Source organism: Sitodiplosis mosellana, unplaced genomic scaffold (assembly GCF_009176505.1).
Source record: "Sitodiplosis mosellana isolate CC-2019 unplaced genomic scaffold, AAFC_SMos_1.0 Smas_scaffold_6167, whole genome shotgun sequence".
Lineage (NCBI taxonomy): Eukaryota > Metazoa > Arthropoda > Insecta > Diptera > Cecidomyiidae > Sitodiplosis > Sitodiplosis mosellana.
The window spans coordinates 1-16,390 of record NW_022601408.1 but is presented as its reverse complement, the minus strand read 5'-3'; the positions used below and the strand labels follow the sequence as shown (position 1 = coordinate 16,390).

Genomic DNA, 16,390 nt, shown 5'->3' with positions numbered 1-16,390 from the left:
TTTTTTCATGTTTATTCAAGTCAGAAATTTATTGAAGCCCAAAGTTTTGACAAAATGCAAAAAAATGATAATAATCAAGAATAGAAAAATGAAGAACAAAGAAAAAAAAAGAAGAAGCAAACAAACTTAATCATCACTGAACACATTCAACAGCACTCGAAATCGGCAATCAGTTATTCGTTCATAAATTCATTGCACACTCACAACCATACTATATCTAGTATACTATAAGAATTGAACATCAATTTGTTTAGGTTCATTTATTTTTAATTTTACTGTCATTGTATGATGGTTGCATGTTGATTTTATTGCCACATTATAATTACTAATTCTTATGAGCCATACGAAAATTGTGAGCTTATTGCTTTGTTTAACCCTTTTTAGACCGTTCATTTTGTTCGCATTTGAAATAATCGATTGGATTTCTGTTTTTTCTTTTCTTTGAATAATGTGCTTAATTAAAACCAACATGCATCCATTTCGAATTTCGATGGAAATTGTTTATGTTTGTAATTGTGTTAAAAATCGAGAGATCAGCAGTAATAAAAGAATGAAACAACCACTAAATGTTTATTAGGCAGTGATTAATGTATTTTGAATTTTTTTCTCGTATGTAATTTTAACGAAATTAGAAAAATTTAATGTGTTTTATATTTTAATAATAAAAAAAAACAAATAGTCATCCATCAATGGAATGTCCAATTGAATTCACTTAATGTATTCCATTTTGTTTTTTTTTTACTATTGTGTCTAACTTAATCCCAGCAATTTTTTTTGTTCAGTTCACTTTGGTGTTTTGACCCGGCAAAAGTAAATCGTTATCCAAAAAACACAAAGAAAAATTTCCACTTTGTTTATTTATTTTTCTGCAACGGATTGTTTGTACGCTAAGAATGTAGCTATCGATTTTCCCCGGTAACCGTTCACATCTGAGGCTAACTAAAGACTAAATCCTGTTTGCCAAATTTTCAATCGATGAAAATATGGCGGCTATTTATTTCAATGTTATTCTATTTTAAATATCGTATCCGAGCTCGTCACAATGTGTTTTAACCACTAATACACACACTCCAGATGATACATTCGGTGTATTTGAATTTGTGATGTTTTATTTAATATTCTATGTTGATACGATCACTCTTTCCCTCTTTTCCCCTTTCCCTCTTCCATTCTCGCTGTTTCTCGATTTCTCTGTGTCTATTAATAACCGAGTCGAACAAGTAATTTTGATTTTTAACTTTGCATATGAACAGCGCCCATGTTGGTGACGATGCTTTCGCGATCCTTAACAATGTAATGCCAAGAGATGATTTCAATCTCGAACAGTTGTCTTTGCACGTATGTTGGCTCTCTTACCGTTTTCTTCATTTTTTACCGCAACGAAAACGATTATTCGATGGATATGCATAATATGTGTTTATTTTGTATATGTGCCTTACTCATGCTCAAGAATGATTTATAAATATAGAATCTGAGTCAAGTGCATTGCTCACCTATTTTGCATTAATTAGCAACAAAAAATTATTTAATCGCAATTGGTTTAATTTTATTTAATGCATTTACTCAATAAAACGGTCTGGTTGCAGCTCACAAAATCACTTACATTCAGCAACGCATTTTGAAAAATTGCCAATTTTCGTTTCGGTTACCAATTCAAAATGCACATATTAATCTTCTTTCAGAAATACAACAACATTCTCGCCAATCTCAACGGTTTCAACCAAATGAATTGACTCCAGACCAAAGTGGACCACAGGGAAATCGCATTTATGCACAACAGTATCAGCAACAAACAGTAAATCAACAACAGCAACAGCAGCAGCAATGGCAACAGCAACAGCAACAACAAACACAACAACACATTCAGTTTGGAGACAGTGTGCAACAAGCGACACAATTTATAGAAGTGCCAAAAGGCGATGAATCGTTGCCTTGGCGCCGATCAAAAACTCCAAAAATTCGAAGTCGAAGCTTGCAACCTTTGCATGACATTGAGAAATTGCCATGGTTGCGATCTCATCGTGATCGTTCGGTGCCAAAGCAACCGACATTCTTGCAAATGCAACGTGGCCGAGTGCCAGTTCGACCATGGATCGAAGAGGTCATTAAATTGAAACGAACTGAGCTACACCAGAAAGTGATCGAACGTGCTAAGTTGGAGAAAGTTCAATTGAAAGAATCGCAAATTGAACACAAAGAAATCCCGCATGAGGAACTGGAGAAAGTCGATTTGAAGCACCTGCAATGGGATGCAGATGCATTAAAATCTGGACAAATAACACAATTGGCTGAATGGCAACAAGCTCTGCTTGCCGATTCTGGCCTAACTATGCATGATATTGAACACGAAGATCAAATGACGATCCTTGAATTGACCAAGCAAATCGATGAAATTGTTCACAGCGATAAATCGCAAGGTGTGCCCTGGGAAATTCAAAAGAAACAACTCAAAACCATTGAACGAGCACAAAAAGTTATCGATAAATTCCAGGTGCAAGACGTTGATCTGAAATCAATGCGCCAGCAAACACTTCAAGAACATCGAAAAATTTCAGCCGGACAGCGATTGCATACAGAGGATTCAAATGTAATGCATGTTAATCAGCAATCTGATATCCAAATGCATCGATTGGACGATCAACAAAGGTTTATGTTACAGCAGCAACAGCAACAGCCAAAAATGCAACCATTGTCACATACTGAGGATATTTCTGTTTTGAAATTGTCTGAACATACACAATTGGATATGAGAACTATTCAGCAAATGGAACAGGAGACTCCGCATATGTGGCAGAGAGGTGGTAAGCAACAGAAAACCGACCAAGGCGATCTATCTTATGTCGAAGATTCCACAATTTTATCGCTAAAAAAGAATGAACAAATCACACAGAAATACACCGATTTGAGTGAAACTCCTGTCGGTTGGAGACGTGGACCGAAACCACAAGAGACTATCCTATCTGACTCGCAAGTAGAAATGTCTCAGGTTGAAGACGAACAAACACAGCCACAAGAACAAGCTTTACCATGGATGCGTGGAAAGAAAATCGCGAAAGCTGCTGCATCTCATGTTGAGGATACGACCGTTCTGAAGCTAAATGAGAGACAGGAAATCACTCAGCAGCAACTGAAATCAGATGAAAAACCGGTGATGTGGCAGCGTGGTCAAAAGCAACACGAAACTACCCAGCATCAAGAAGATGAAATTACACAATTTGTCAAGCCAGAGACCGAAGAAGAGATTAAAGAGACGCCTGTTGCTTGGGAGCGTGGCAAAAAAGTGGCCAAAGGTACTGTGCCACATGTTGAAGATTCAACTATTTTGAAATTGGATGAAACACAGCAACCAATCCAACCGGAAATTATAATGGACGAGACGCCAGTCATGTGGAGACGTGGTCCAAAACCACAAGCAACACAAGCCACTGAAGATACTGCTGAAGAACGCGTAGAGAGTTTGCCCAAGCAACTGCCTCCAAAGGAAAAACCCAGACCATGGACAGAAGAACAGGTGAAATTAAAGAAACCACAACCCAAACCCGTTGAGACCGAAGAATCCATTCCCAGAGAACCGACTTTACAAGATAAACCCAGACCATGGACAGAAGAACAGGTGAATTTAAAGAAACTACAACCCAAACCCGTTGAGACCGACGAAACCGTTCAAATGCGTAGAGATAGTATACCAAAACAACCGAACGATGTCAAACCATGGAAAGAGGAACAAGTAAAATTGAAGACAGCTCGACGCGAATCCGTCGAAATCGAAAAATTAAAACCAGCAAGAGATGAGGTACAACTGAAGCCCATCAAGCAAACTGCACCTCAACAACCAGCCGAGATCGAAACGGTTGACGAGCATAAAGAAGGGCCAGCCGCTCAAGAACCAATGGTAAGAGAGTACCTTTCAATTGTTCTTGCAAAATTCTCAATACGATTGTGTTTTCTGAAAATAGTTTTGATTTAAAGTTTTTTCGGCAATCGAACTTTTTAATGGAAATATATTTGTTTCTTTATTTATTATTTAGCCGCAACAACTGGAAGAAGAGAAACCTGTGCCATGGCGTCGTGGTGAGAAAAAGAAACCGGTTGAAAAACAACCCGAAGAGAAACAATGGCCAATGGGAAAACGAAAGCCATCAACTACCGACGAAGTGGAAAAGGTCGAATTGAAACCAATTCCACGCAAGAAACCAGAAGAACAAAAGCCAAAGGAACAACAAGAATTGAAACCAGTCAAAAAGGATGAAATACCTGTCGAACAACCTACTGAGGTAAAAGAAACATCGTTACCACAAATTCGAGCAGGTAAAGCACAGATTAAGGCACCGAAGTTCATTAAGAAGCTCAAACCGGAAATGTGCAAGCCGAACGAACCGACCATTCTGGCCGCAATCGTCGAGGGTACGCCATTTCCCGAAGTTAAATGGTTCTTCAACGATGCCGAGCTACGTGCAACGGAGAACTATGAGATGAACGTTGTTGAAAAAACTGTCACACTGAAAATCGCAAAAGTTACACCGGAACTGGTCGGCACCTATACGTGCCAAGTCAAAAACGAAGCTGGAGTGGCAATTTCACGCGCCAACATCGCATTGGGTAAGCACAACATTTTGTCTTTATTTGTTTCATCATTCTCAAAACCTAATCGTGCTATAATTACATGAAAATATTCATTTTTGAGCTTTCATATAAATCACTAATTCAAACGTAAACAATAAAAATCTTAGTTCCCTGTAAGAAAAAGCCACTTTTGTATTTTTATGATTAGAAATAGAACTTACAAAATTTGCGTGTGATATTGTCTTATATTGGCACTGACCTGTAGATAAACACTACAGAACTGTGTACATTGTACAGACCCTATTTTCATTCATGCTAATAATTGTATTCAAATCGACTGTAAATAATTATTATAGAAAAAGAGTCTGGAATTGCACCGATATTTACAAGACCAATTGAAATAACCTATTCGGAAGAAGAAAACAAAATCCTTGTATCATGTCAAGTAGAAGGCACACCGAAGCCAAATGTTGTTTGGAAAAAGAACGAACAACAGATCATTCCAAGCGAAACCGTTCAAATTCTATACGATGAAAGTACGGGTGATATCGCTTTAATATTGACTGAAGTACCCATTGAAATCGACAAGCCAATCGTTTATAAAGTCGAAGCTGAAAATAGTTTTGGTAAGGCGATTAGCAGAGCAGAAGTCATGCAGACTGTGGAACAGCCGGAAGCCGTGATTCCACAAGTTTTAAAAGTACCGCATGTAACACCACTGGAACCACAAACGATCAAGAACAAAGCTACTCTCACAATAAGTTCATCTTACGTTGGAATACCCGAGCCCGAAATCAAGTGGCTCAAGAATGGCAAAGAAGTGGTGATTGATGACGATGTTACAATTACAATTGAAAATGGCACGAGTATGTTAACAGTTCGCAATGTTGATCGAAAGCGAGCGGGCAAATATGAAATCGTTGCAACAAATGAAATTGGAGAGTCTAGAGCTTCTGGAAGTGTTATGGTATCGGACGATGATGCACCAGAAGAACTGATGCCACCACATTTTATTCAGTCACTTAAGCCCAAGACTGTGCTCCTGGATGACGTTATGATTTTGGAGGCGTCGGTAAAATCACATCCAGGTTCATCGTTCCAATGGTTCTTCAATTCAACATCAATCACACCAACTGAAACAATGCGCATCCATTCGCAGAATAATAGATCAGTCCTTTATATTGATCGCTTCGTTGCTGAGAATGATGGAGTTTATACCTGTCGGGCGGAAAATGTTGCCGGCTCGGTAACTTCAAGTGCTTCCATCAAATTGGTGGAATCCGAGAATCAGCTTGAAGAATCGAATGAGTACTTATCGCCTAGATTCATTAGGAAATTGAAACCAGTACAACTAATGGATGGCGAAGCCATGAAACTCACTTGCCGTGTCATCGGTTATCCAACACCAAAAATATCGTGGTTTAATAACAAACGATTGCTAACGCCAAATAAAGGGATCATCATTGTTCAGGACAGTAATGGCTTCTGTGAACTAAATATGCCTGAAGTATTCGTTGAAGATGCTGGAATTTACAGTTGTAAAGCAATCAATAAATTTGGAAAATCCACGACTAAAACTAATGTTGTCATTGAAGGTATTACCATTTTGAGTTTGCATTTCTGTGTCATATCTATTGCATCGTCGATGATATATTGGTCATTTTGTAGATTGATCCTTTTTAGTGTTTCCTGAATATTCATAAGTAGAAATTAGTGGTAAAATGAATCATTTATTCAAATGAATGGAACCACACTGTAGTTCTCTTTGATACTAATCGCATTAAGAACCAAAATGACAAACCATACTAATTTTGTACATAAATTCCATATGAATGTCTTTTTTGATTTGAAACATAACGAACATAATAATTGTTGATATTTTAGTCTCTAAAATCTCCTTTCCTCCATATATTCATTGGTTTGATGATAACTCCGAAATCCCAATCCATTCATTTCAAATGATCAATAACTTTAATATCGTTTCGAAAAATCCCCTAACTGTAAGATTCTCTTGAGTATTTTGAAAGTTTTCTGTCATTTTCATTGAGTAGAGGTAATAAGACACGAACAACAAACGGCGATCATTACGGAACGATTGATTGGGCCTTTGATTTATACGATTTGTTCGTGGTTGTAACAATCAAGTGAATTTCATGGTTGTTAATTCGTAATTTTATTTTATACTTAGCATACGAATATGTGCCGGACTCGGAAATGACCAGTCAAACAATAGGTTCACAAGAAGATCTACTAGATAAGGTATGTTATGGTGGAAAAAAAATCAGAATACCTATAGACTAATATTATGGTCGTTGTCATAAAATGCTCAAATCTCGTCTGTATTTCTATATTCATTTTTTATGTTTCAAACAATCAATTCATAGACCGTGTCTATTGAGGAGGATACATTGGTTGCGCCAAAGATTGTTAAAAAGCTACCGAAGGTCGTGAAAATGAAACAAGGAGAAGCTACTTCGTTGGAAGTTAAAGCAATTGGAAAACCACAACCAACTCCAAAATGGCTCAAGGCAAACGAAGAAATCATTCCATCAGACGACTACCTCATTGAAAACTATCCAGATGGAACTTCTGTGCTAACGATAACAAATGTTCAACCAGATACCATCGATCAAATTACATTTGAAGCCGTTAGCCACGTTGGTATCGCAAAAACTGCAACTAAATTACACATCGAAGGTATTTTATCGCGTAATAATATGATACAAACGATTTTAAATTGTCTTATTCGGGGAATCAACTCCCAATCATACAAAATTAATTTTTTTTGTTTGCAGCAATTCTAGCGAATATATTTGAAGCAACTTTTAATTTCCTATACCGTCTTACTCCATTTCCTAAAAAATACATATTTATATAACTCTCAACACAAAAACACACTTCAGTATACAATTGGTTATATTTTGTGTAGTGATGATGTTAGAAATCGTTTTTTTTTTTCAGCCAGCGACTTGATATAATATTTTTGTTTTATGTTCATGTGCATTTCTTTTCTATTTTCAATTATTAGAAATTGTTGGTACAAAAGAATATCGACAGCCGGAATGGGTTACTCATATGGAAGAGATGCGTGAGGCGCTTAAAGGTAAGATTTATTTTGTAGTATTCTAAGAACAAAAGAACACATAAAAACAAATGCACATAAACATAAAAGAACACAAAACAAAAATGCACACAAGTCCGATTGAAATATTCAGTTTTGAATGCACAAGTAAGTTTGAACGTATGTAACAGTCTCACAATGCACACTGGCTACGCTTTATCACCAATACTACACTTTTAACACAAAACAAATTTGCACATAAAATGCTATTTATCAGTTTTAAAACAAAAACCCAATTTTTACTCTTCGGCTAATCATGCTCTAGCTAATGCAATTTCTTTTGAATGGATATATTAATTTCAGCTGCTAAATCAGCACCTTCTTTTGTGGTAGAAATAGTAAATAAGAGAGTGGTAGAGGGTGAATCGGCTAAATTTGAATGCCAGTTTTCAGGAACACCAATACCAGGTATAATTTTCCCCCCAAACAAAAAGTGAAATAGCCCCCAATGTTGAAATGTCCATGTCATATTGCAAAATTTTCCAATTGATTTTCTTAATGGCAAATACAAATTGTGTTCCTTCTAGATATTTTATGGTATCACAATACTAAATTTCTTAAAAGCTCTGACAATATCAAAATCAACACAAATTTAGAAGAATCGAAATCAACATGCATTGTATTAAATGTGACCAAAGAAAATATTGGCTATTATACATGCAAAGCTATAAATGATGTTACCGAAGTGTCAACCAGAGCCAAATTGGATTTGGCAGCTGGTGGAGTGGTAACGGGAGCATCAATGACGACATCTGAAACAGAAAGCACAGTCAAGGAAACTACCAAGGAAGTAAGCAAAGTTGTCAAAGTCAAATCTGAAAAGAAAGTCAAGTCACACAAAAAAGCCGCTCAAGGGCACAAAGCGGCTAAAGAAGGGAGCAAAATGGAACTGATTGTATCACAACCACAAAGAGGTGTTAGTGAAGAAATCGAAACCGATGTGTCCGAGGAAGCCACACTAAAAACCGCAAATAAAGCACATTTAGACGTAATTAGGGCAAATGAGCGTATCTCAAGCGCAAACACTGTAGATATTACCACCAAAAGCCAAAGAATTGAAGAAGAAAATGTTGAAATTTTGGAAGAAACCGAAGAGATTCATGTAAAAATTTACAAAGAAGTCTTTTCAGAAGAAGAAATGGAAAATTTCAAAGTTGCCGATGAAGTAAATTCGATACTTGAAACGATCGAAGCACATCAATTTGGTAGTGGAGAACGACCACTTCGTGAACTAGCCACCATTGGACATCTTCTCAAAAAAGGTGTTGAAATCACGGAGATAATACAGCTTTATGATGCAAACTTTTTCCCAGCACTTAAACTACCAGAATCTCAATCGGCATTAGTTCAACTGGTTGAAAGACAAGGATATGAAAATTTAATAACTGAAATTCTAAATGCAAGTTCGTCCGAAGATGAACATTTACTGGCATCAACCGTTGGATTCAGAGCAATCATGCGGATGGTTGAAGTGACGAAGACACCAATCGAAGAAATTATCACAAACTTCAAGTTCGAGGATTTTGTTTCACAAGAATGGAAACATAAAGAAGTGAAAGATAGTGAATTTGTCGAAGTAACGGAAAGTCGTGTCAGTAGCATACGAGCTGAGAAAATGTCAATAATTGGTAATGATTTTGACTAATATTTCCTTTTGTTGATGTGGTGATTCCCATATGAATGTTTCGAATACGGATTTAGAATAGTTTATTTATTGTCCACTTCTGTATATATCATTTTCAGAAAAAGTGTCGAAAGAAGAAAAACTAACCACAATTTGTGAAGGTTTGAATGATGAAAGTTTATATCCGTATCAAATATGATACATATACATATACATATATATATATGTATATCTATTGACTAGATCGAGGGGAGAGTATGTGAAAAAATTCTAATATATTTTGAAAGAGGAGAGTATGACTTCTGTTGATTCTATCTGCGTTAAAAGGAAGTATGTTGGCATCCCGTCTAGCCTCCGCGGTTTTTCACGGTTTCCGTGAAACTGATAAAAGATAACAACATGGTGTCTTCGGCAAAGTTGTTGTACTTGAGGTTTTCTTCAACATTGCTGAAGACATCTATCTCTTATTTTTTATCAGTTGCGCGCAAATCGCGCACATAAAAAAGCAAATTTTATATAGAACTTTTTTTTTCTTATCATTTTTCGCGCTTTTCGCGGAGCTGATAAGAGATGAGAGATAACTGACTTCAGCAATGTTATAGAAGACCTCGAGTGCTACAACTTTGCCGAAGACACCAAGTTGTTATCTCTTATCAGTTCCGCGGAAACCGTGGAAAACCGCGAGGACCCACCAAAAATGAACATACTCGCCTTTAACCATTTTTGAGTCGAAAGAAACTTACTCTTCTCTTTCACAACAAAGTCAGATGAACTTACTCTCCTCTCGATCTAGTCAATAGATATAATGCCATTCTATTTAAATAAACTCTCACTCTATTTTGATTTTAATATTTTATTTACTCGCGTTTTGCTGGAGCCCCAAATTCTATTTCTTTCGAGAAACCATTTAATATTTTCAAAGTAATTTCCACCAGAAGAAAAATTGATGAATAAGATCATGTAGCCCATGACCCACTCCAAATTTCTATTCAATTGCAAGAGTTGTGTGACTGATAATTAACTTTTTTAGTTTTAAATGCTAATTAGAGCGAATGTTAGTTGATTGCAGAAATAACCTTTCTAATTCAAATTAATCTACCGAATTGCTTAAACCATGTTTATCATATGTTGACTATCACTGTTAATAATGCCATTCTATTTTTTATTATAAAATTGTTGCACATGCATAATTAGTTGTAAAGTATAATTCTATTTTGCTTTATAAACATATTAAATGATGAATTTTAGACTAGGACCTTTCTAAATAAAATGTCAAATAAATTATTTGAAGTTGATTAGATTGAAGCTTAATCATTTGCTTGAGTCGCTTTTCGCTTTAGTCTGAGAATCTTACCATAGAAGCACACCTGCAATAAATGTAACCAAATGGTAAGTGTTACTTTATGCTTCTTAACCATAACATCTAATTCCGCAATAAACATTTAAAATCTTGAACGGCAAGTAGAAAATTGAAAACAAAAGCATTTTGTAAAATCGACAACTTTCGAGATTCGCATAAATGCATGGAAATGATGTGAACAAAATTCATTCTTCAAAAACAAAAACCAAAACAAAAAATGAATACCAAAAATATATACACGCCACACACAAACACCAAACAATGATACAGAAACATCCCTCCCAATAATTCCCGGCCAGTTTTTTTTATAAACTACCTGTAGCGCACATGAATGAATACTTATAAGTAGATATAAACCCAATCCAATAATACAATTCCAAAACGTTTATATCAAATGCGACTAAAGTAACATTCGTCCAGAGAAGAAACTCATTTGAGGCACTGTCACGAATAAAAGCCAAACATGAAAACACTAAATTCCAAAATATATCAAATCACCCATTCGGACTAACACTCATCGGATATAAACGTAGGACAAGGTTCCAACCGCACAACTATCCCCAAAGGCACAAACATACACACATTAAAAATGCGCAGAACATTCGCTCCGTCCATTAAATTATACATTTTAAATTTACATAATTCGCAGAAAACATCGAATCGGATGAAGCGGAAAAATCATTGCAAACTGTAAAGAAGAAAAAAATTAAAACGGACAAAAAACACAAACGCCATCAAATCGATATCGATCATACAAGTGAAACTTTAGACGAAACAATAACAAAATCTAGTATTATCAGTGAACAATCATACATTGAACACAAAGTCACATCCGAAACACACGAACAAACCATTAAATCCGCATCATTGGAAGTAGCCCCTGAAAACACAGATACATTTGTATTCGATGAAAAAACCTTACCCATGGCAACCGACACCGGTCCAAAACCTATCGAAATACTACCAATTTTCCATGCATCGAACATACAAGCCGCCAGTGTAATTGAAAGCGAAACGTTTATTCATTTGACCGATTCACCAACACAAAAATGTCTTGTAAATATTAGCGAACGTACTCCGCTTGTTATATCTGAAATTGATGAAACAGAAACCGTATCGACTAAAGAACAAGAAAAAACTGTGCCATTGCATCAATTATCGTCGACACTTATCACTAGCTCTGCCGCTATCAGCGATCAAGTTATTCCATCGGATAATGTAAATGTTTTCGAATCGAAAGCAATGCCAGCAACAATTGTTGCAGAGTCAAGCCGAGTGTTGCATGAAAGTAAAACCATATTCGAACAAGTGGCTACGATAAAAGAAGATTCATTACCCAACACATATGCTCCCATTCCTAAGCAAGCCACCAAAAGTATTAGTTTGCAAAGTTCGATTGAAATACAAGAAGTTGATGCTGGCGAGTCTGAGAAAGCTATTCTCGACAAATACGAACCAGCAATTCAAATTGCAACATGTAGTTTGATTTCGAATACGGCTTTAAGTACACAGGAAACGCTCGTCGAAAATGTTTCAACGAAATTCTATCCTGAAACGTTTATTGCTACGGAAGAGGCAGTGCCGAAATATGTTGAGCAAATTCCGTATCGGACGCAAGAAATTTGTACTGCTGAGGCAGAAAATGCGCTAGATGTGCAAGGTATGCCTACCAAAAAACAAGCTCACCTTGAATTCACCAACCTGCAAGCGATCAAAATAGAACAAAATGATATTAGCGAAAGTGAAACTGTATCAACACATACGATTTCCGCTGACCTATTGGCCACGGCCAAAGATACATTTGACTTACACAAAGAAATGCAAACTGGCTTCATTCAACCCATTGATTCAATTGTTCCACGTGAACCCATGGCTTTCTCAACGAAAAGAGCCTCTCTATCGGTGGATGAAATGGATAGTAAACTAGTTGAAACTGTGAACGTGTTACATAGTGAAAAACCATTTGATATTATTAAACCAACAATGGAACAGGAAGCCAGTCCAAGCTGTGTATCGCAAGAAAGTGTCGCTGTATCAGAAACGATAGTTCAAGAGAGCGATTCCGAATTCTTTCCGATTGCGCTCAATTTGGCAAAGGCATCAAAAACCCATGAAGTCTTTAAAATTGCTGAGCAAAGTGACGAACAAACGCTACATGCAACTGGTGATTACCATCGTAAAAAAGTGAACGAGACATTTAATGCCCAAGTAAATTTTGAATTGCAAAAATCGGTAGTTCGCGAAGCAATTGTCACTAATGATTCCGAGGAAGCTTTCGAAACGAAATTACACACGACTCTACCACATTATAGCTTCGATTCGAAAATGAACAGTCCAATAGTGGTTTCTGAAGTTCAAACACAAGAGGATAGTGCACAGCTTTCGATCGAACCAACAGTTCAAGGGGAGGCAACAACATCTCAGGAACTGTATAAAACTTACGAACAGCAAGATGAACAAGTTCTTGATACAACGTCTGAATATCGTGGCGATAAGAAGAGTGTGGCATCGAATGCTCAAATCAATTTCGAACTACAAAAATCGACAATTGGCAAGACTGTTCTTGCTCACGACTTGGAGCAGATATTTGACACAAAATTGAAAACCAATGAACCACATTATTCATTCGAATCGAACCTCAAGAGTCCGATTTTGGTTTCAGAGAATCAGATTCATGAAAGTAGTATCAAATTCTCCACAAAGCCCGTGGTTTCAACCACTGCCATGACGATTCAAGAGTTGTGCAAAGCACCTGAGTCTAGCGAAAATCAAACGCTTGAGTCGACTAATGATTTCCAACGAAAAGATAAGCTGCAAGAATCCACTGCACAAATCAACTTCGAATTACAGACATCTATGATACGCGAGACGATCATTGCTCAAGAGTCGGAAAAGAAATTCGAAAAGATAACACACGGGATTCACCCTAAGTACAGTTTAGCACCAACTATCAATAATTCAATAGTTGTATCTGAGACTCAAACTATAGACTCGGAAAAATTGCTTGGAACCAAACCAAGTGAAACACAACAACATTTGAATATTGTCGACTCTCCGAAGCATTTATCCCACGTTGGAAGTGTAAGTGAAACAATTCTTTATGATTCACCAGAGATTATATGCACGACGTTGGAACAACAAGTTTCAGCGAAAGAAGAACATATTTTACACCATGAAATAAAAGTAGAAATTTCAACTGCATCAGAAACCTTGGATCGACTTGACCAAACAAAAATGAGAGATGAAAAGAAGGCCACTGCTAGTATAATGAAAAAGAATGCGTTGAATGTCACGGTCGAAGAATCAGTTGAATCGCTAGATAAACTCAATGTGGCTGTTCCAAAAGAACTAGTTCCAAATTTCAAAGCAGATATGTTACCTGCAAGTTCGATAGTTGTAGACGAAACCAAGGCGTTAGAGCAAACTTTTAGCCTTGATATGGACTCTTTGAAGACAGCTAGTGCAATCGTTACGACAACGTTGCATAATGTTGCACATATAGATGAAAACTGGCCGATGGAAATGCTGGATGATTTCAAACGAAGTGCCATTGCTGCTGGTCAAAGACCAAACCAAAGCATTGTTGAATCATCTGCAGTTGAAACATCTACCATTATCAGTTCTGACAGCCTGGAAGAATTCGAAGAGAAATTAGAAAAGCCAATTCAACCGAAAATTTCGCTAAACGAACAAAATAAATTAGTTATAGAAAATATAATTTCTCAAGAAATGGTAGAACAAAGTAAATTCACATTAACTCAAGACGTTGCACAGGGACACATTGTAGAGAATGTTGAAGAGCAACGTCGCTGTGCATACTTACAACAAAATACATTTGAAAGCACTGTTCCACTGCAATTAAAGAATGTAGAACAGACAGTGTCTATTACAGGAAATGTGTCAGCGGCATTAACAACGGCTAATGTAGAAGAGATACAAACCATTTCATTTGGAAAAACATTCGAAGAGATGAAACCAGATCAACAGCATGGCAAAGAAGTTCAAGAAACTTTCAATGTGATTGGACAAACTGTCCAGAATATTCCACTTGAAAGTGAAGAAAATTTAACCATAGATTCAAAAACCAAAGCAGAATATCCGACAAAATCCATTGAAAGGATGTCATTTTATGCTACAGGTGCAATTGAATTACTAGAAAAAGAGGGTGAAATGGTAACTAAAGCTCAGAAAATATCACAAGTAGCGAAAACAACAACGGAACATTCATTGGCGGTAGCAAGTACTTCAGTTGATACAGCTTTGACAAATGTACATTCTCAAGAGGCAACGATCCTAGAAAAGCCAATTAGAAGTGCCATTTCTACGGTTGAGAGACCTTTTGAAGGCATAAATAGAGAAGATATATTGATACATGAAATGTTAAGCGATGTAACTATCGAAAAGGCAAGAACATCGGTTGCCAAACCAACATTGGAATATAAGAAATCACTTCAGATTGAAGGCATTGGACCATTTGACAAAGAAGGAAAACTTGAACGTAAAGAAACAGAAGAAAAAATATGTGATCAAAAACTTGAAGACCACTTAAAATCGGCTGTTTTCGAAATAGTGCAACCGGTTGAAGATATAGGCAAACAACCCAATTATGTGATGCAAACTGTCAAAGCGAATGAATTGGCAAGTGAAATGAATCAAAGCATAACTTTTGAAAGCGTTTATTTACAAGAACACACCCATTCAAATGAATCAGCACAAGTAATAAACAAAGTACCAACACATGCCGTCAAGGTGATCGAACAAATTCCTTTGTATAAAGACACCAATTTTGAAGAAAATAAAACAGAAAAATTACTAATCAAGCCACTAGTAGCAACACAAGAAACAACAGAACTAAAGAGCGCGCATAAAGAAACAGAAATTAATACGATTGTTGACATTAAAACCAATAAAAAAGCTGGCAAAATTACTAATAAAAGGGGTACAAAGAAAACAATAAGAAAAACCGAGCCGAGCGAAGCAGAAGGTAGGTGCAATAAGGGAATACAAATGTCTATTTTCATCATTACAGGAATTAAGATTAAGAATATTTCGTAACACAAGGTACACCGAGTACACAAAATCACACAATAGGCTATAAGAGAAACCAAAACAGAAACACATACATACACAAAACTTAAGGAAACACTTACAATATCATTCATACAGACACACCAGAAGAACACACAACACCACACACAAAACCCACATACAAAAGCAAACAAACTGAACATATACGTAAAACAGAAAAAATCATTCAGCAATTATCGTTGGATGATACGCAAAATATTGATAATATTCAATTAGTAGAGGAATTACCGGAAAGTGTTATAGTACTAGAAACAGAAAATGAAGAAGGGCTAAAGAAAAAGACAGTGGTGAAAAAACGAGTAATCAAAAAACAAAAAGGACCAAAGCAAGAAATTACTGAGATCCAAACTGTAGAAAAAGAAGACGAGGCTCCAGTTACCACCGTAACAACAAGCGAAATTGAGGCTCCATTTGAAGTCGAACCGCAAGATGCAGAAGTCGTACAAGAGCTCCCTGAAACAGTTATCGTGTTGGAAGGTGAAGACGGTTCCACAAAGAAAACAGTGATCAAGAAACGCGTCATCAAGAAGAAGAAGGGACCCAAGCAAGAAATTACTGAGATCCAAACTGTGGAAAAAGAAGACGAAGCTCCAGTTACCACCGTAACAACAAGCGAAATTGAGGCTCCATTTGA

General features: G+C 36.6%; 1 protein-coding gene across 1 annotated transcript; it reads left to right on the top strand.

Moving 5' to 3' along the window:
* Positions 1-469: 469 nt before the first annotated feature.
* Positions 470-16,379, top strand: LOC129575423 (titin-like; the record flags this gene model as incomplete). Its single annotated transcript, XM_055459027.1, has 9 exons — positions 470-539; positions 1,587-3,892; positions 4,029-4,599; positions 4,920-6,158; positions 6,752-6,822; positions 6,948-7,260; positions 7,592-7,666; positions 11,318-15,652; positions 15,835-16,379. Coding segments are annotated over exons 1-9 (9,525 nt in total), but the record flags the coding sequence as incomplete, so codon positions are not given.
* Positions 16,380-16,390: the final 11 nt, after the last annotated feature.